Below are 20958 nucleotides of genomic sequence, written 5' to 3'. Positions count from 1 at the left end.
TAAAGTGCATGTGCATGTGATCATAAAGTATACGGCAGGATGATGAAGGTCTAATTTTATATTTTAGTGCATAGGATAAGGTCCACAGTTTTTCAATTTTTTAAAAAGAAACAAACAAAGAACAAATTCCCCTTCAACTTGGTCGTCAAGCTACATCACAATCGAGTACAGTGCAGTTCCGGTGTTTAAACGATATTGAATCGTATTTAAGTGTTTAGAGTCATTTAGGAATGAGATGCATTATATGTCCAACAAGCTATTCTGCGTGGTATGAGGAGGCTCACAGATGTTACCCCTGTAATCGTTCCACCTGGACCATATTTCCACCCACTTACGAGGACATCCTCTCGTTACATATACTGTCTTTTCCTGCAGCATACACCAGTCCATATCACATTGCCAGTCTCTCAGCTTCGGTGGATTAGGGTCACCCCACAGGTTTACCTTTACTAATCAGGCCCTGAGTCTTACATTCTTTCATCCTGCTCTTCAGTACCATAAAACAATTGGGATGGTGAATATCAATGCAAACACAAGTTGCAAAATACTCATTTAAATGCATTAATGATGGTGAAAATACACCCCCGTGTTCTTTTTGTTTTCTTCATACAATTGTAAGTACTCAAATATTCAGGACCTAAGAAATGTAAAAGAATTGACTTCTTCTTCTCAGGTGAAATGTCATTGTCATCGATTGTTTCAATATAGTTAATAAAGGATTCCTTCCGCTCAAGCCATTTTAAGGGTGGTTCACCTCTGACCACCATAAAAGAACGATGAGGAATTAAGGAGAATGTCTGTGTAGCAGACATTACTACTGAAAGCTGGAAATTATTGGTATACTTGAGAAAATAATATAGTGCTAAAGGTAGTAACACACTATCCAAGACACTCTGTGAGTCAAGAACAAAAGTCACAATAACAGTGAAATTGATTGTACTGTCACCACAATAATTAATAATTACTGCTAGTGGCAAATGACACTCTGCAGCAGAAGATCGATACCCAGTAAACATTTTCAATGACGTAGAGGTGCATGTATGTAGAATTAAAGAGTTAGCTGTTAAGACACTACCTCCGCTGAAGTTCACCAACCAAGTGTCAGTACTTCCTAAGGAATGCGCACATCTTCTGACCACAATGAGCAATGTAGTAATGCTGATGCAAGATGGTGACTTCAAAACGTGACCTCACGTCGGTCATATCTGACCTCAAAGGCAAAACGATGAGACACTGAGATTCAAAATGGGTGCTGGCAAGCATTACCACACGCTGCACATTTCCAATGTAATGCATCACTTCCTTGTTGATGACATCCACATGCAGGCTTCCCTAGTGCTGTGCTGGCTTACAACTTGCACTAGGAGAAAATCAAGAATCCACTAAAGGACAACAGTAAAAGCCAAACACGAGTTGCAATAGAGAAACAATTTCCCTCGTCGGAGAAGTGCATGAGCGGCGCACCTTTGTGAGAAGATTTCTGCGATCAAATTGCTCAATGTTGGATCCTGAATAGTACAGGCTCTTACAATGGGGTTCTCTTGTCAATCGGGGTTTGTCGCCAAATTTGTAATGATGAGCAATATGAAGAAAAAGTTGAAGAAGGTAAGTTTAATCATTCTAAATAGTAAAAAAATTTCATCATCAGGGCCGGACTGGGCCGCCAGGGTGGGGGCCAGTTTTGGGCCCTCTGGGGGACGTTTTTGGTACCGGGGGCCCGGCAAGTTCCGGCCCCGGTAACAAAATCGGTTGAAACCGGCCCTTGCAAACAGCTTGGCCGCACACCTTCAGCCCCCCTGGGGGAGCCTGCCGAGCAGTTTGCCAGGGCCGATTTCGGTTCCCAGTGCGGCCCTGGTCATCGGCAGACCTTGATGCAGAGTTCTGGCCAGGGACCAGGGTTCGATTCCCGCCTCGGCGGGTCTCTGGCTCATAAATTCCGCTGACTGGATATTCTCGCCTCAGTGCCTATTCTAATCATGGGTCCCACGCTGCAACTCTGGGCAATAGCTTGCTTAGCCTCCACAACGGCCCCCTACAGCGCTGGGGATGCCTGGTTGCACCCCGGGGATGCCCAGGAGTGGACATTTCACGGGGAAAAGCCAGGACGGGTTCCCTAGCGGTATGAGTACAGCGCCAGGACACACTGCTTGCCGGGGTATCAGTGCGCTTTACAAATACGTCTACATTTACATTTACATTTACATTCATCATTATCACAACAATGGTACTGAGTGTGAGCCTAGTTATGCTCCTAATCTAAGTACGTATTTACAACATAATACTTGAGAGAATGTATAAAGCTCTGAAGGGGACTTGTCGTAATATGTGCCAAGGGCTAGTTGATTTTCTTGTGGAATGAATGGAAGCGCCTAGTCTACCTGGCAGCAGGGTCACTAGCACAACAAGCACCATGCTTCTTGTGAACTTTACCTATACTTGTGTAAAAGGTCTGCTTTTTGGAGTTTTACTTTGTTGGTCTTCAGATTAGAATACCCCTGAATTAAATTACTCATGTCCACATTCTTTATTCCTTCCATTATTTCCTTCTTGAGCTAATCATGACCATGTTTTTCCTACAGGCTAGAAGGCTATATTCCAAATAACTACGTCACAGAGGCACGAGACCCCCTGGAAATATATGAGTAAGTACCTTAGAAACTCACTGCATTCTGTGCCAAAAAGAATGTGTCACTGTCAATTAAGGTTTTGATTGATCAAATATACCGTGATTACTTGCAAGTTAAACATTGCCCTTTAGCATATTGTAAAAGTGTAGTTTTAGTGCGTTCATGAATTATAATATTTATAATTGACAGTTAGTTGAAGGTACTGTGAGACTGAGTTTTTCAGGAGAGGCATACTTCCTCTCAGCCATAACTAGAAGGTGCAACCTCTGTTACGTAATGGTCACGCAAGGGGCAGTGCTTGATGGTTCTCTTGGTTTGGATGTTGGAAGCTCAGTCAACCGAGTGGTTTTAATTAAAACGGGGAACAGTGTTTACAACGCAACTTTTACCAAGCAGCACCTTTACCACGCAACTTTTACAAAGCAAGTCGTTACAACGACTTGCGCTGGGGGGCGCTGTAGGATAGGGAATAGTTTAATTTACTAACCAAAACCTTCCCTACTATCCACGGGGACTGGAGTTGGAATAGTAAATAAAACTATTCACTATCCAGCGCCCCCCAACGCAAGTCGTTGTAACGACTTGCGTTGTAAAACCTGCGTGGTAAAGTCATGCGTTGTAATAGCATGCGTAGTAATGACATACATCCAATTAAAACACATCACTTAGGTGAGAGGAGCCACTGACTAATGCTTCTTATTGTAGAAGCCAAACACTGGACTTTGTGGGCCAGAGTTACCAACCTGTCACTCAAAGCAACACAACAAGGCAACTTGCTGCACTTTGCTGTGTTAAACGGAGAGAGCAGAAATGCACCATATCTGCTAAGATATGGTGCACTTCTGTTATTTTATAGCTCTGGCGCACTTCATGCAGCCTAACACCAACACAGGCAACCTCGCACGATGATTCAAGGGGGCCTGCATTACAAGCAGGATTGTTTTTGTGCATGCCTTCCTGCACAAAAACAATTCGTGGAGATAATTTCCTCTTTCTATGTGTGGTGCAGAACGCAGCCCACATTGAAAGAGGAAGTACCAATGAGATATGATGATATTTCTCCTTGTTAGGCCAGCCTCAGGAAAGCACGCCATTTTGAGGCAAACTCAGATTTACTGCCTTTAGTAAATCTCGGTTTGTGTCAACATCAACGGTTGGTTGAATTGGAATCCCATGCTCCACCCAAAGAACGTCTCCCCGACGCAAAGTATTGCCAGGTGGTGGTATTCACTGACTTTCATTATGCAAAGCTTCACAAATCACTCTTTGTGTGGCTCAGTAAACCCGGAAATATATTTTGCGTTGTTGCTGCGTTAAAAAAGTGATGCAACCCTGATGCAAAATGTTAGTAAATCTAGGCCTTTGTAATTAAGGATTAATGTATTGGAAACCCATGAACATTAACTATCCACAACTCATTTAATCTCCTATTAATTGTTGATTTATGCTTTTCTTTGACCATGTACAGTGCTCTGCCTCCTTGTGGTTAGGTTACGTTGAAGAATCAACCTATACATACATACATGACCAGCATGTTTAACACTCCCCAGGTTTGAAGGTATTAGTTATTATGAGTCATGAGTACATCCTTAGTGGGAGAATACAATGATATAGTTATGAGACTTTGGAAAGCACACAGTATGACATGATTTGGGGAGTTCAATATCAGGTCTTCAGGAAACCAAATTTCAAACCTTTGGGATATTGCGATATATGATGACGTTTGCTTCAAAGGCTAATGCTGAAATATTTTGTCAAGCATTAATACTCACTGATGAATAATCTAGTTCAGGGCATCACTGCATGTTTATGGTGAATACATCCTTAAAGGCATGAAAGTAGCAGAGGCACTTGAATCACTGAGATAGGAATTGTAGAAGAAGTTGGGGTTTCATGTGAAATCTGATAGGGTTCTCTTAGACATGTTAATCCATAGCACACAATGGGTCATCTACAGTAGGGCAGTCAATGTTTGTGAATGACAATTCATCATTTCTATAGACTTCTGAGTTGTCCTTCTCAAACACCTATGCTATTTAATATACTACAAAATAGATTGAGAGGCCATCCTTACATGTCCTGTACCATAGTCTAAGGAGTGTCAATGCTTTAGTGTTCCTTCCCAAGCAATCTTCTTTCTGGAGTAGCTCTCTGAGTGCAAATGGAGCATGTCCCAAGTAGAGGATCTTCACCCTTCTCTTCCGTAATGAGTGCTCCCTAATATACAAGGCCGGAACAGCAGGTAATCCTAATTTGTCCAATTGTTTTCCTTCTCGATGTCTCACCTAGAAAGCCATGCATCACATCAACCCCCAAACTTTGCTGAGCTTCTCAATATTTCAGGAAACAAAAGCAATCTGAAGAGTAGCTCCTAGCTCCTACTTGAAACACATGCATTTGAAACTTGGCATTTGCTAAACAAATCCTTCTCCGGTACAGCATCATCTTTCTGGAACTCTCTTCTCGGGGATCCTTATACAGAATCAATCTTTTACTATTCAGGGAGAAGCTGAAACACACCTTTTCCAGCCTGATTCAAATGAACCAACTGAAAACAAATCAAAATCCCCAAACACAGTCTGAAGCGATAAGCTCGAATGCACAGTTACCACAAGCTACATCTATAATGGACCTGGCATCCAACACACCTCAATACTCTCAAATCAAACTTACTTTTGCTTGACTCATTTGCGGTCCATTGACCTTTTTGTAGCATGTTCCACTGTATATGATTGAGTTCTCAGTAAAGTGCTCCAGCGCCTCACAGTGTAGGAGCACTATGAAAAGCAAAGTAAAATAAATAAATACCCACCTAAAGCATTCTCTCTTTTTTTTAAAGAAACTTTTGACAGCTCCATGGACCCTGTTATTCTTCGGCTGTTTGGAATACACCCCATTCTAATCAGTGTTTTTCAGTTCAAAGCAATGTCCTATCAGGCTTCAAACTTTTAATTAGGTTATTGTTTTTCATTTAAAGTGCCATGCGGGCTAGAATAGAGTGCACTGCAAGCATCTAGCCCAAAAAGAAGTCTCACACCATCATATTTCTTCTAGTTAATTAGCTCTCACCTATGTATTCTGCGGCAGCAAAGCTGTTTGGCTGATCCACCTGATAGTGTCTTCTTTAAATTGTCATTGGCAGGACTTAAACACCACTCCCCCACCATATAAAACTCAATTTTGGGCTTTGGATGCCCAGTGAGGAAGTGCTCATCAAAAGACTCAACAAAAGACAACAGCCCATTCAAAACAAACCTGCTAGATTTGTCCTCAATCTCCCACAACAATCTCGCATCACACCTCATCTGAGGGAACCCCACTGGCTCTGATACGTAAATGCGCACAGTGAAAGCTCCTTACCCACACATTTAAAGCACTATGGAATACAGACCCACCCTAGCTGAACAGCTATATACATTTCCACCAATCTCGAGACACTTCTGCTCAACCAGACTCTCACGTTCCACACATACACAAAAGCAGGTATGCGGTCGAGCCTTCTCACACATCACTCCTAAAGCTTAAAATGACCTCCTACGCCACATCAGAGCCTCCTCCTGCTTTCTTTAATTCCTCAAGAAGCTAAAAACCTGACTCTTCGAGTAAGCCTCATCCCCACCCCCAAGGCTAGCCTCAGACACCTGCAAAGCTCCAGGATAACCTAATGGGTGCTAGGGAACTATAAAAATAAACACAACATAAAATCAACGATTAAAACATACACTGTGATCACAGAAAGTTAAATGTTAAATGTTGTATACTTGTAAAGCGCACAGCTGCCCCAGCAAAGGGGCGTCCCGGTGCTGTATACCGCTGGGGAACCCATCCTGGCTTTCCCTGTGAGATGGTCCCTCCTGGGCATCTCCAAGGTAAAGACAAGCAACCCCGGCGCTGATGGGGCCGTTAGTACAGATTAAGCAAGCTATTGCCCAGAGTTGCTGAGTGGGCCCCATGGTTGGAGTTGGCACCGAGGCAAGAATTATCGAGTCGGCTGACCATGGCCCAAAACCCTGCCGTGTCGGGAATCAAACCCTGGTCCCGGGTCGACCTCTGCTTCCGGGTCTGCCGCCTCTAACCAGTGAGCCAAACCACTCTACTGTTGGAATCTTGTGTGTGCTCTCCTCACATGGCCTGATGCTAATCAAGCCACAAATGATGCAGACCCATCTTATCCTAAGGATAGCCAGTGACATTGTTGAACTCCCCTGAGCCTTTTTGCTGTCTCCTAGTAGACATCCAAGCATTTCTGCCTCTGGCGAGTAAATGCACCTTCTTATGGATACTTTTACCTCAGATTCCTCACCTGTTGAATATCCTAGATGCCAGACTGGATCGGGAAACTACTGACATGGCTCTCTTGCACCAGTAAGGATTGTTTGTTCCATTACAAAACTGGAAGCGGTCGTGGTGACATCACAGGAGCTAAATAGAGCCCAACCCGGCAGCCTGACACCAGTTCCATTTATCTGCACCCTCTAATGCTGATCTGGAGCTCTCTCCTGAGAGGGTTTTTCTTCAAAGATTTTTCTCACTAGCCCAAACAAGAAAATTCTAGTACAGTTCTTTAGTGACATCCCCTTCTACAAAGTCAAAGATCAAGCCCTGTCACACCTGTGACAAGCAAATGCCTAATACAGACATGCATGATTGTCTGTGGTGCTAGGGTTCCAGGCATGAGTCCAGGTTGTGTGATCAGTCCCGCAGCATGCTTCGTAAAGGAACGGATGGCCTTGTTATTTATGGCCGTTCCCAGGATGATCATTAGGTTTGCATCTACCAGTAGATTCCTCATCAATCCCAACCTCCACCCTGTTCTGAAGGATGGTCAGAGGTCTCTTTATTAAAATGACAATTTAAATTATTGCACTAAACCTATGTGATTTTCGCGCTATAGTATGCTGGAGCACAGACAAAATTAACAGCTAACTAACCACAGGGTGCCAGGGTCGGCGCTAATTAGCTCCAGTGACATCACCGCCTTTTTTTGCTGGCATCCTGATGAAGCTACTGACACCTGCTGGGATAAGAGAGCTATATCAGAAGGTTCCAGATCCTGGGATATTCAACAGGTGATGAATCTGAATGTAGATAGAGTATCCTCTAAAAGATCTTTACCGAAGGTAAGTAACTATTCTCATCCCAGTCAGAACGCATCTACTGGAAGCCAGAAGCCTGATCCAAATGGCTGTCTCTTAGTGGATAGGTCTGAAGGACTGTATCTCTCATCAAAATATAATGCTCATTTAATCCCTCAATCCAACCTAATCAGTGGTGGAGCAAAGGTGTCTTACTGAGGCCCAGTGAAAAATTACAAGAACTTCCATTTTCATCTGTTGTCTATTGTACAAAAGGCTTGATATCAACGTTTTTGAGAAATAAGGGACAATTCAGTCGGTAGTGAGTGCCTTTTGCAATATTAACAGTATTTTTACTATTATTACAATATCATATACATTTACACTGTAAAGGCATGCACTAGATGCCTTAACTCCTTATAGACTCAAATTTTTCTATTGAACTTTCCAATGCTTACAGGTGTGCTATGCTTATGAGCACAGAGCACACCATTGGAAATGATAAAGGGTCATGGGATGACATAGAAAAGACCTTAACCATTCGTTTCTTAAATATAATGACATCCCAATGGCACAAATTCAGCAGTATTTTGATACATAATGGGAGACTCTGCAGTTGAGACATTAGTGTACAGGGTAGAACACATTAATTGTATTTCGGTTTGAGTGTAGGAACTTTGGCCACAAGGCCTTTAGTGTTTGGCATTGTTACAAGTTGCCCAAATTGCAGAAATGCGAATATAATTAGAAAGTGCAGGAAATAAATTATAAAAAGTAACTGCGAAACAATGTTATTGCAGTCTCGCTACAAGCAGCTTCAGTTGTCTGCTGCAGAAACCTTACATGCAATTCTTTATAGAGTGGACTTTGAGACAGTCCCTTGATCATAATTGGACGGCGTTCCAGTTGTCTGCTCTTTATTGCATTACTTGCTCCTCTCTAGTACTGTGTTTGTCCACCATAGAGAATTTCATATTTGCCTGAGTTTTGATTAGCTGAGTTGTATCCTTCCACTGCCGATATCACTGAACTCTTTTTCTTTTTTTATACCCGTCTTGTTCCTGCCTCTGCATTGGGTTAGAGCTAGCTTCTAGAAATTCCTCCCACAATCCTTTGGAGTTTTGCCTTCCCCACAGTCATCTATCTCAATAATGGGCTTGAGATAGCCTGCATCTTGTTCCGCAGAACTTTACCTGTGCATCCTACTGAGCCCCGAAATGCACTTGATTCCTCTATGGCTCACTATGTACCAGATGGCACACTGGGGGGTGCCCGTTCTGTAGCACATTCCTGTGCCATGCCTCTCGGCCTCCATGCTGGCATCTGTAATTAGATCGGCCAATGCCAAATGCTTTTAAAATGCATTGGCATGGGAGTGGAGGTGGAGTGGCCCTGCCGCAAATTATTCAGCCATAAAGCTCCATTCCGACCTTCACCCGAACAAGAATATTCTTTCTACCTGACATTTTATGCCTGCATGCATTGAAACCCCTTCTTGGCGGCCATGAAATGTGAAGAGCACCAATGAGGCCCTGCAGGAGAGCAAGAGAGGAGCACATCTGAGGTTGAAGTTTCCAGATGAGAAGGAGCCTTAAGGTGAAGGGTTTCGAAGGCCCAGGGGCTGAGGGTGAACCTGCGTCTGCACCCACAGTGCACCCACTGAGGTGGGTGGGGGGAAGGGACAGTGCTGGCAGCTGCAGCTGACGAGGGCCTGTGGTGAGTGCTGCACTTGGCTCTTTGAGTGGCTGACACCTGAGCCACACAGACAAAAATTGCACAGTAACCATTGAATGCTGGGCTGAAGACACTCTAGTCACCCTTCTTAATGTTCCTGTTCTCTGCTTGCTTAACTAACAGGTCCCCAGCCTGTTGGCTCGAACTGCAGGGTGCCCTAGACCTCAAAAGACCAAATTAATGTGGCTTTAACAGAGCCTGCAGACAAAGCTTGAAAGTAGAGAACCTGCAGTCACAGGGTCGAGTATCTTCTCGTCACAATCGAAACCAGGAATTTGAGTTAAAGTGAGGATAGGATTGAGAATATCTGCAGAGTTTACAAATACAACGGTGCTCCCATATCCTGCTGTGAGTAGGCACATAAACTGTGGTGAGTTGATGGGCAATGGTACATTTGAGTCAGATCAACATGCTGCTAATCTGGTGAGACACTAGGGGGCATATTATCAAGAACGGCGTTAAAAGTATCGCCGCTTTAACGGCAGGAAACTGCAGCTGAAGCGGTGATAATGGGCTTGATAATATGCCCTTGTGAATTCCCATAGCAGCCCAGGTTCTGGTGTGAACATGGGCTTCTCTGGGGATTCACAAGGGCATATTATCAAGCCCATTATCGCCGCTTTAACAGCAGTTTCCTGCCGCTAAAGCGGCGATAATTTTAACGCCCTTCTTGATAATATGTCCCCCGGATCTCATTCCAGAGGAAGCGAGAGTGCCACTAGCCATACTGAAGAAGTGCATACAGACCAAAAGAGAGTAGCCCGGAATAGGTAAACCTGTGACTACACCACACACAATGAATAGAAGTGACCACAGGCAAATTTAACTTCAGTTTGAGCAAAAGCGACCCTCCAGGCAGATGCTGCTAGAAACCTTGGCTGAATGAATCACCTGAGATAGAGGTCGAGGAGTTCAAAATTCTGAGGAAGAGTAGAGGGATCAGGTCCATGGGAATGGCATGAAGGGAATAGAGGAATAAAGTAGCAGGGAAACATCCATTTTGGGGCACCAACACTTCAACAATAGAACCCTAGCAGATTACCAACCCCTCAGCCGTCTCATCTTGTTGGTGTTATATCCCCATTCTATTGTCCCACAGTGGTCCCTTCCACAGACGGTCTCATTGCACTTGATTTCTTGGGAGAATTCTTGCCTTTCAGGGAGCCTCTTGATTGATCTAAACGGTTTGAAAGTGAGATTTGTATTTGTAGCCACAAGTGACATCCCATTGGATTTCAGATGCTGTTACCCGGGCCGTATCGGGCATCTGATCCCTTAGTTACTCCATATCTGTGAAGTACAAATTAAGACCCACCATAGAGGAGTCATTGGATTGATAGACAAGTATATAAAAGTATATTGTGACTAAGACAAAGCATGGTTGGATTTTTTTTTTAAAAGCAGTGTTATATTGAACAAAGTTTTGGAATGCTGTTTTTTTTACAAAAAAAACCACACTCACTTGTATGTGTCTCAGATCAGTGCTATCTTTGTGTGCTAGTTTTAACAACCATGCAAGCTAGGTAACTTCAAGGTATTAAAGGTGGAAGTTTTGAACTAGTGAATAATATATGGTTATAACCTGCAGGTATGACAGGCAGGGATACAGATGTAAGGAGAAAGAGGTGAAAAAGAGGATCCGGTGGGGTATTAAGTAGAACTCCCAGACACAGGCTCTCATGATCCCATGCAAACTCCTCTCATCCTTCAGACATTTAGCATCCAGTTCATCTGTACACAACCCCCTCAGTCATTGTTCCATATGTTTACTTGGTTCCTTTGCAAAATTACCTGTCACCGAGGCTGCAGAATACCCTGCAGAAAATATCAAGATCCCAATGTCTACCTTTATCTAGTTGTTACTGGCAGCTCCTGCTTTGATTACTACTAGTTTCTACAGTACAACTACTACAGCATTGTGTGGGCTGCGCAGAATCATATGTAGTAATATTTCCTACCACCACACCTCCCTGGCAGTGGATGCAAGAACTGCTGTACTGCAGATGATATCCACATGCCTTGTCATCGCCTGCTGCTACCCTTCCTTAACTATCATAGAGACAGCAAATGGGAGAGGTGGATAAAAAGCCCAACGTTTCAGGGAGAAAGCAGCATCAATAGGTGCTGTCCCACCAGCAATCTGGCTAGTAAGAATATCTGCGATTCAGAATGATACATTACTCTGTACTTCTGCACTGGAGCATGTACCGATCCTCATCTTTGCCTTTAGTTTATAAGCTCCATGAAATGGAAATGAGATCCAGGTGTCATAATCTTTTGTACAGTCGTTATATATACAACATTATGGTTTTATTCCTAGTTATGGCTATAGCTGTGGTTATGTGTAGGATATGTTAGATAGTCTTATATGTCATGAACATATGCATCACAAGGGCTGTCTCACGATGCAGAGAGAGAGCAGAAATTAGTTTACTTTGAATCTACCTAGAACAGGATTAGCTAGACAGTTTATCCAACAGCTCCATATTCAGGGGTTCTCTGTATGTAGAAAGTCACTGCATCCATTGCCAAGCCATAGGATGTTCCTTATATAGAACTTTCTTGAATCAGATAAGTTGGGTTAGTAGTATCTTACAAACAAGCCAATGATGTGAGAAATTGGGTTGTTGATTTAGTGGGACATTTTCCTTGCTCCAGCAACAGCCACAATACCTGTCAGGGTGAATCATAAAGGTTACTAATTTAACCTGTACTTAACTCTCTGACCGCTTGGCACAAAAACAGTGAAGCTTAACTTAGAGGCAATGAGCAGGCCTCTCAGTGGAACTGGGCGGGCAGATATCCAACACTCTGAGCCTGAGTTGCTAGGTACTGTCAAACATCTTCTATTCTGTCAATTAATTACTTCTTAGCAATACCAGGTAGTGGTGGCTCATGCGGGTAAGCACTGGGGCGGGCAGGGTGGTGGGGGGGATTTTAAATCACAATTTCTCAGACATAAAACATGAAATCCTTACCAGCTCCCAATCAAAAGTTAGTACTTATTATATGTAATAGGGCAACCCATGTTATCCTATGGGAGAGGGAGGTCTCACAGCAATGAAAAATTAATTTGTGAGTTTTGCACTACTAGGACATGTAAACCTTAAACGTGCATGTCCAAACTTTTAGTTGCAATGAACCCTGCCCTTTGAGAGACCCTACGGTGTACCTTAGGAATGACTTATGTAAAAAAAGGTGAGTTTAAGGTTGGCAAGGGGTTTATTTTGCCAAGTTGAATTGGTAGCTTAAAACTGCATTCAGGCTGCAATGGCAGACCTGGACATTTTGTAAGAGGCTTTCTAAGTTAGAGGGACAATAAGTGCTGCAGGCCCACTAGTAGCATTTAATTTACATGCCCTGGGTATATTGTATACAACTTTACTAGGGATTGATAAGTAAATTAAATATGTCAATCAGGGGAAAGCCAATTTTACCATGTTCACAAGCACTTTAGCACTGTTTACCAGCAGTAAACTGAACAGAGTCCTAAGGCCAACAAAAACGAATTCAGAAAAAATAGGAGGGTGAAGGCAAAATGTTTAGGGTGACCCTGCAGAGACGGCCAAGGCCAACAAATGGGCTAAGCAAGTCTTTTCTCCCAATCTGTGCAGATGTCAATTCTCATGGCTTTTAAGTAAAAAAAAAATTCAGTGACAGGGCAGTCAATAAAGAGTTTGGAATCACCATTGTGATACACTATCATGTTTTCATATTGAAGATAGATTTCACTGGTCACATTTACGTGCATAAAAGTCGTTCAGCCATGCTTGCTGACAGATCTACATGGAATTTGAATATCCCAATCTCTCAGGACAATTTCGCTGAGTACAGTCCTTCTGTGAGGGATTTCCAGGACAGGAATGACAACTGTGGCAAGGCACAGTTGAAATGTACATTGGCTTGCCTCCTCTTGACCTGATTGCTTGTCAATGGATTGTGGGATAAATAAATCTGCAAATGTATTATGTCTTTTGCCATTTGATAAATGTATATTTTGTTTTTTAGATGGTATTCAAAAAACATGACAAGAAGTCAAGCAGAGCAATTGCTTAGAAGTGCGGTGAGTGTCTTCGTTGAAGTAAATAACAGCAGCAGCAAAAAGAACAGTCAGTAGGTGAGAGTGTGTAGCAGATACGTTGGTGTGTCGCACAATCTGCTCAGTGATTGAAGTATGGAAGGGGCATTAAGATAGACTGTACTTCGGTAGGAATCCTAGACAATATGCAATTATTGCAGAATGCCTCAACATGCTAAAGTGTGCCCAAGAACTACAGAATAGGGCCCGAGTATTGTTTGCAGAATGCATAAAAGAACACTTTGTCTCCAGTTTTACAGTGTAGGCAATTTTCTGCAGAAATTGCAACATTTATTGAATCATGGAGGAAATGTCTTTCAAACAAGATAAAGCAATGTCTAGAGGCATAAGACACATTCTGCACCATGAAACCTCAGGGTCAATATGCGCCTGTCCCCTTTTGCCCTTTATACTTTTCTCCTAGTGGGAGTTCCTGATGCTGGATTTTCAATCTCCCATTATAAATAAAGCAGAGAACGTAAACAGTGGTGGTGGCTACTAAAGTTTAAAAATCTTGGAGTTTAATTACTCACCTTGAGCTGTACTAAATGAAGTGAGCAACCGGGAGCGTTGCGTCGCTATTCAGTAGAGAACATTTTGCAAATAAATAGAACTACGTGTTGCATTTTACAACCAAATTTTCAAGTCAGTTATGAAGAAGCACCAATAAGTATGCCAATACTTCATGATGTACCAGGGAATCCTTACCTTCTGCAAGAATGTTGGAAGATCACTCTTTCCAAGAATAGTGTAAAAACATGGTGGAAAATGGTTAGGTTTTCAGTACAAAGTCCCTAACAATTGGGCAAGACATATAGGTGTTATGACCAACTACAAAATCGAGGTTAAAATCTGGGTTTCACACAGCCTCACATTTTATAAAATGTATGTAGGACCTTTCATCACCACTACCTTGCACTTCCATTAATTTTTCATCCTTCGATTTCAAGTAGAGCCTAAGGGTCTGATTACGATCTTGGCCGATGCAATACTCTATCACAAATGTGAAGGATATTCAATCCGCCGTATTACAATTCCATTATGTCCCATGAGACTTGTAATATGGCTGACTGGATATCCTTCTCTTTGTGATGGAGTATCCCATCCGCCAAGATCGTCCTGAAACCCTAAATTACTTGTTATGACTGCAGATCTAATTAGGAAAAGCCAGATAGAATATTTAAAAGTTACACAACCCTTACAATTACAGACCTCGGACAGCACCTTAGATTTACGTTGCAAGTCTTTCCCCTGATCTTTGCAGTCACACAGGCAACCTGATAACATCAAAGGTGAGACTACAAGTGTTCCGCAATGCCCAGGTTACTGGCGACTTAGCCCGACACGGAAAGATGGCCTCTCTGGCCTCATTGACTCTCTGGGTACCTTGGTCAAGGGAAGTTATCACACTTGTAATAAACATGTCCAGTCAGATTTGTTAGTTTATATAACTTAACATCACTTTAGTAATACCTCAAAGCTAAATATACAGCAAAAATAGTAATCAACCAATCCAAATCACAGAAATTGAATCAGTAACAAGAGAACAAAACTTGCATTACTAATTGATTTAGAAAAATGTGCCTCCCCAGTGAAATCTTTAAACACTGTTTGAGGTCACAAACTGATCAGAACCACTAGAAATCACATGCAAACACTTACTGCAAATGGTGACAACTCTTAGAAGAAAAACAAGATTCTAACACAGTGAAATCAAGTGCCTAACTATTCACAGTCAAGAGTTGTGTAACAAGATGATATTCTTACCTCCCATTTCAGAATTATGGTGTGATTATCCTTAGAAAAGTGGGTAACTCGTGACTTGAAAATCCTAACAACTTCGGGTTAAGTGCTCCATAATCCCAGAAGGCAGACCTCGTTACTGATATGGGTGGGGCAGTTGGTTATCTAATTTACATGAGCAATTGGTGTGAGCCCACAGACATAAAGGCATGCACTTGGACCACAAACGCCTTATTATTACTATCTGGATCTTGGGTTTTTTCATCTGAAAACACTCAGGTCCATTGCTCCATTTATCAAACAAGACATAACGACACAGCGACATGGGTAGTCAATGCACTAATTCAATCCAGAATTGATTACAGTAATGCTGTTTTCCTTGCTGCTCCTAAACATCTCATCAGTAGGCTCCAACGAAATCATAATGCAGCAGCTCGGATAGTATACGGTTTACAGAAGTCAGATTCAATCTATTCAAAACTAAGACAACTCCACTGGTTGAAAATAAAGCAGCAAGCGAATCTTGCTCACAGGATTAATCGTTGTCTACGAGGCACTATATGCTTAGATGTCAGAATTCATGGGCTCTAAATTTGTGTGTTTACAACCAATTACCTAATCCTAATCCTACTGTAGAGCAAGCTACCCCGATAACTGATCTGCTAGGCAAGGGGACCTCTCAAGTGAGGTTCATGGGTCTTTCCTTCCTGCATTCAAGTGAATAAGGTGATGATGGGCTGTAGCTCACATGGTTGACAAAAACAATCAAAACAAATATTGATACAGTGATGGCATATGCTCAATAGGCAGAGTCAACACTCAGTTGTTCTGCAGTCCTTGAGGATGTTTTATTGGACAACCATTCTATGGTTTGTGGTGGGAGGCAGAGAGGGCTTCTCAAGATTTTGTGTAAATGTCTCTGGACATTTTGGGCTTTTTGGGCTAACCAGGGTCTTCCATTTTGGCATCATCAAGAGCAGGCCAGCAGATACTCAACAGAGCATCAGACTTCATATTAAAGATATAGAAAAGGGCGGAACAAAGATTCGTGTTCAGAAAGCACATCAGCAGGGCTCACAGGGGTCTGTACTGAGGAAGGCGTGAAAGAGAACAGTTTCAAAAGCCATTAAAGACAACCAAAACTGAACAAAAGAATGTCTGATTGGAGGATGAATAAAAGAGAATTTCACGGTCGGATTTGGATCTCGGCGGAAGGGTTACTCTGTTAGAACGGTGACGGATATACTGTTTGCCGAACCATAAATCTCATAGGATATAATGGGATTTCTATTTCAGCGGACGGGATATCGGTCCCCTCTGTGACAGAGTAACCCATCCTCTGAGATCTAAATCAGGCCCTCAGTCTTAGATGGATTGTTTGAGGAGAGAGCCCATCCAGTTCTTTTTGTGTCATAGAGAGAGACCCAAACGCTCAGTACCGTAGAGAAGAAATATTGAATCATAACTGAGCACCATGGATATACCTCGCTGGTTACATTTCTAAAGCCTTGTTTGTGGCTCACCTCATATATATTTACATTCACACTGATTTGTGGACAGTTTCATTTGCACTAGGTATTTATGCATTTCACATGCTTTACATAGGGCTCAATATTTTGCTTTCCTCAATTTCAATATCGAATCTATTTGATTTAGGTAATTAACTAATTTGAATCAATGTTGGTGGATACACATATTTTATTGCATATTTCATGCTAAAGCAGTATGACATAGCCTCTTGAAAATGATGTGTGTAATATGGCAGACGTATATAGAAAAGATGGGTTAAATTAATGTGGGCTCTCCTTTAAAACGCATTCTGATTAAAAGTGATATTGGAAATGTGAAATTTAAAATTGGTCATATGAACTTGTTTTCTAGGACATCTTTACAGAAGATGCATGTCGCACCAGCTTTACAGGCTACCACAGACTACCATAGTGCTGCAATAGGCTAAATTGTATATTCTTGCTCAGCCCTAAAGTGTCTCCAAATCAATATTAACCAATCTCATATAAAAGTACACCTTGCAGATCAACATCCATGCTTGAGTCTGGTGTTCCATATCTGAAGGCAGCCTTGTGTTTGACCAGTCTCCAGGGTTCAGTCACGGGGCATCTGATGAAGGCATTCCATTTCTGTTTTTCAGGATAAAGAAGGTGGGTTTATCGTCAGAGATTCCAGGATGCGCGGAAAATATACTGCCTCAGTGTTTGCCAAGTCAATGGCGTGAGTACCATCTTTATAGGGATCAAAGAGTTTGCAGAGGCATGAAGAAGGCTCAAACTGGTGTATGGAAGCACGGTCATGGCATCTTTAACATTAAGGGAACTTGATCATAATGAACGGTTAAGGATCCTTCAAGGCCAGTGCTTGACAACACATTGTCAAAGGTTATGTTTTTTTCTACTACATCCTACCCTTGGAGTAGCACCTTTTACATTTCTCTTTGTAGAGGAAATGATATGCAGCTAATTCCTGTCTTACACTGTCTGTTAGTGGCCCACACCCAAGAGGTATACACAATATTACAAAATACGCAGAAAAGATTATCTATTAATTTAAAAAAATCATAATTGTTGTTTTATTTATATTTATTGAACATATTACCTTTTCTAACAAGAATGTGCAACACTTCATCAGGGAGTTCCTTAAAAATGATTAGCAGTGGGGATAATTACAGAGATCACATTGATAGACAATGGTCCCAGTAGCAGTGAGACTCAGGCTCATGTTTGGCGTGCTGTTCTATGAAACCATGTATTAGCTAACTGGAAAGAGATAGCTGTTGAAAACAGAATAGAGTTGGATACTTAGACTGTAGAATATGTGGAAATGTGTGCTATATATTGTAAGAGTTATTTAGAAGTGAACACAATTTACCAACGTCAATGAGTGAGAATTAAAAAAAACTTGCCTTGCGCTCGTGCCTCTCCGCTGCCCCCAAATACGAGACGCCTGGGCGGACCGCCCCCACGCACCCCTACCTACGACACTGCATTTAAATTGCAACAGATATTAAACCACATCATGCTTAGGGCAGAGGTATGGTGTCAAAGAAGCAAGTTAGACAGCTGCTGCAAGAGGTCTGATTTCAAGGAGGTGAGACTTTTCTTAACATACCTAGAGAGGAGGGATCATGTAGCTGAAGATAGTGCTTTCCGCAGATAAGTGCCAATAATTCAGAGCATCTGAACGTAACAAGTGAGTGTATGCAGACTTGGGAGCTGTTAAGAGGTGTAGGTTGGCTTAGCGTTGGGAGTGGGATGGTATGCAGTGAGTGAGTTCATGGGTGTGGGAAGGATGAACAATTTAATGAAAACTCAGAAAATCTGAATTAGAAGTTTTTTTCCCTCTTTCCACTGGTTTATAACCAGCCTGTAAGCAGGCAGGGCTGGATGACAAGTTTGCCAAGTTAAATGGAATCCGATGCAATGCACATCCCCAATGAGGGCTGGGTGGGACAGCAGAAGTATATGGATGTACGTTGTTACAACGCATGCTTTTACCACGCATGCTGTAACAACGCAAGTTTTAAAACGCATTCCATTACAACGCATTACACTGGGGGCGCTGGATAGTGAATAGTTTAATTTACTATTCCAACACCAGTCCCCGTGGACACTACGGAAGGTGTTGGATAGTAAATTAAAACTATTCCCTATCCTAGAGCGCCCCCCCAGTGTAATGCGTTGTAATGGTTTTCGTTTTAAAGTCTGCGTTGTAATAGCACTGCGTGCTAAAAGTTGAATTATAAAGGTTGTTCCCCAAGTATATATATATACATATATATATATATATATATATATATATATTCACTGAAAAAACCATAGGTTATAGACCATATATAGTTAGGAATTCGCATTTACAAAACCTTATTTTACTCACACAAAACCATTGAAATTCCATACATAGTTAGTTGCACTAACTATATATCGCGCACCTGCAATCCACTGCTGATGATGTCACATATTACATCATTCATGACATGGTCAGTGACATCACTGATGCGCTGTGGAGTGGTCTGTACCTGTGGTATCCGTTGTGGCAGATTGGATCTTGGTCCTGGTTTGAGGCAGCGGAACAGGACTGTGAATTGCATATATATATATATATATATATATATATATATATATATATATATATATATATATATATATATATGTGTGTGTGTAATTGTTGTATAAACAAGGATCAATCGATACTAATTGGATACGTTAGCTTTAGTTATCGCAGAGTTAGGCTTTAAGGCTGGAATACTGCAACGTTTTGTACCTAGCTACACTTAAAACATATTCTTACCTATTTGGTTGAACTCAGGAGACTTAGTCATCCCTATTGGGACTCAAACCTAAGCTTCGTGGGACCACTGTATGCTGAGAGATGATTGCAGAAGAGCACCTGCTCCAGGGTACACTTGCCCTGTTACTGTGGTCTCACAATTCTCCCTAGACCTGTAAGAAGTTTGTGAAGTATCCCCTGCATATTTTCATGTCCCTTAATGTTTGCATTGATGACATGTTGCCAGGTGACATGAATGTAATGAAAAAACAGAACGAGAGTAGAAGTTTCTAATTAACATGACATTAAAAGTGGACAAAGAGGCGTTTTCCCTACAGTTGACGTCCTTTTATGATTTTCAGTGAACCCCAGGGTATAATACGCCATTATGTTGTGTGCGAGACATCACAGGGCCAGTATTACCTGGCAGAGAAGTACCTCTTCAGCACCATTCCAGAGATGATCACCTACCACCAGCACAACTCAGCAGGTAATGGGGCTATTGAAGAGAAGGATCTGGGAATAAGCTGTTGTGAGAAAGTATGCAGACTTTACATTGATGACTTTACTATATAATGGTGGGAGGTATGAGGCACTGCATTACATTGGCTTAACAGCATTGGCATAGCTCACTTGCACCTTTTAAATATAGCAAACATAAATAGTTCAACAAAACATTCTTTTTTTAATCGTCTGCAAACCTGCACTGTATATATACTCTTTTACAAAGGTTGGCTTTGGCCTGGAGGACTTCCCATAAGAAAATGATGTATCCTTCTAGTGAGGAATTTGAGGGCAGTGTGTCCCTTCCCTTTCTCCCTCCTTCTAACCCGAAACCGTTCCAATGCTCTCTGCATTTGATAGGGTCTCTCATGTTGAATTTTAGATATTTAATATACTAAGAACCTAGGCTTCCAACCAGCATTTTTATAGAGAACATTTTCATTGTAGCAACATCATCCTGTCTGCACATATTATAGATTTGGGAGCAGGAGAAAAATTACCTAACGCAGATTACGGAAACCAACAATGTGTTGGAGGAAGTCAGAGGGAACATGTAAACCAGACAGTATAGTTATTTGCCAGATCAACACAATGAGTCGTCAAAACTCTAAGGCAGGATGAAATCACTGGTTTCCAAGATAGACTGTAAGCAACTGAATGACTCATCAAAATATTTTCTTATCAGGGGCACCCTTTGCCATCAGGTACTAATACAAGTTCCTACTTTTTGGGTCCCAGCTACAGACAGTTTTCGCGTAGAGTGAGTTTTGGGTAGTTCCTTGGTCAGGTTTGGAAGGCATTGTTGATTCAATGCGTGTTTTCCCTACTCTTGTGTTTGTCCTGCTCAGGAGCACCTCAGCCTTACGGGGCTCTGAATGGTTGACTTGTGGTCCTTCACCAGAGGCGTAGGAGACAC

At 42.0% G+C, this 20958-nt stretch overlaps 1 protein-coding gene across 2 annotated transcripts in view; it reads left to right on the top strand.

Moving 5' to 3' along the window:
* The window catches only part of BTK (Bruton tyrosine kinase), a 487200-nt gene that overhangs the window by 331321 nt on the left and 134921 nt on the right, over window positions 1-20958 (top strand). For both annotated transcript variants that reach the window (XM_086964641.1, XM_086964642.1), the window contains exons 9-12: window positions 2580-2642; window positions 13445-13499; window positions 17407-17486; window positions 19901-20028. In XM_086964641.1, coding sequence (XP_086820767.1) covers window positions 2580-2642; window positions 13445-13499; window positions 17407-17486; window positions 19901-20028 — 326 coding nt within the window. The remainder of the gene's footprint in view (window positions 1-2579; window positions 2643-13444; window positions 13500-17406; window positions 17487-19900; window positions 20029-20958) is intronic.

The sequence above is a fragment of the Lissotriton vulgaris genome, chromosome 4_1 (genome assembly GCF_964263255.1).
Source record: "Lissotriton vulgaris chromosome 4_1, aLisVul1.2, whole genome shotgun sequence".
NCBI classification, from domain to species: Eukaryota; Metazoa; Chordata; class Amphibia; order Caudata; family Salamandridae; genus Lissotriton; species Lissotriton vulgaris.
Note: the sequence above shows the minus strand (reverse complement) of the source record. Positions and strands in the feature narration are given on the sequence as shown.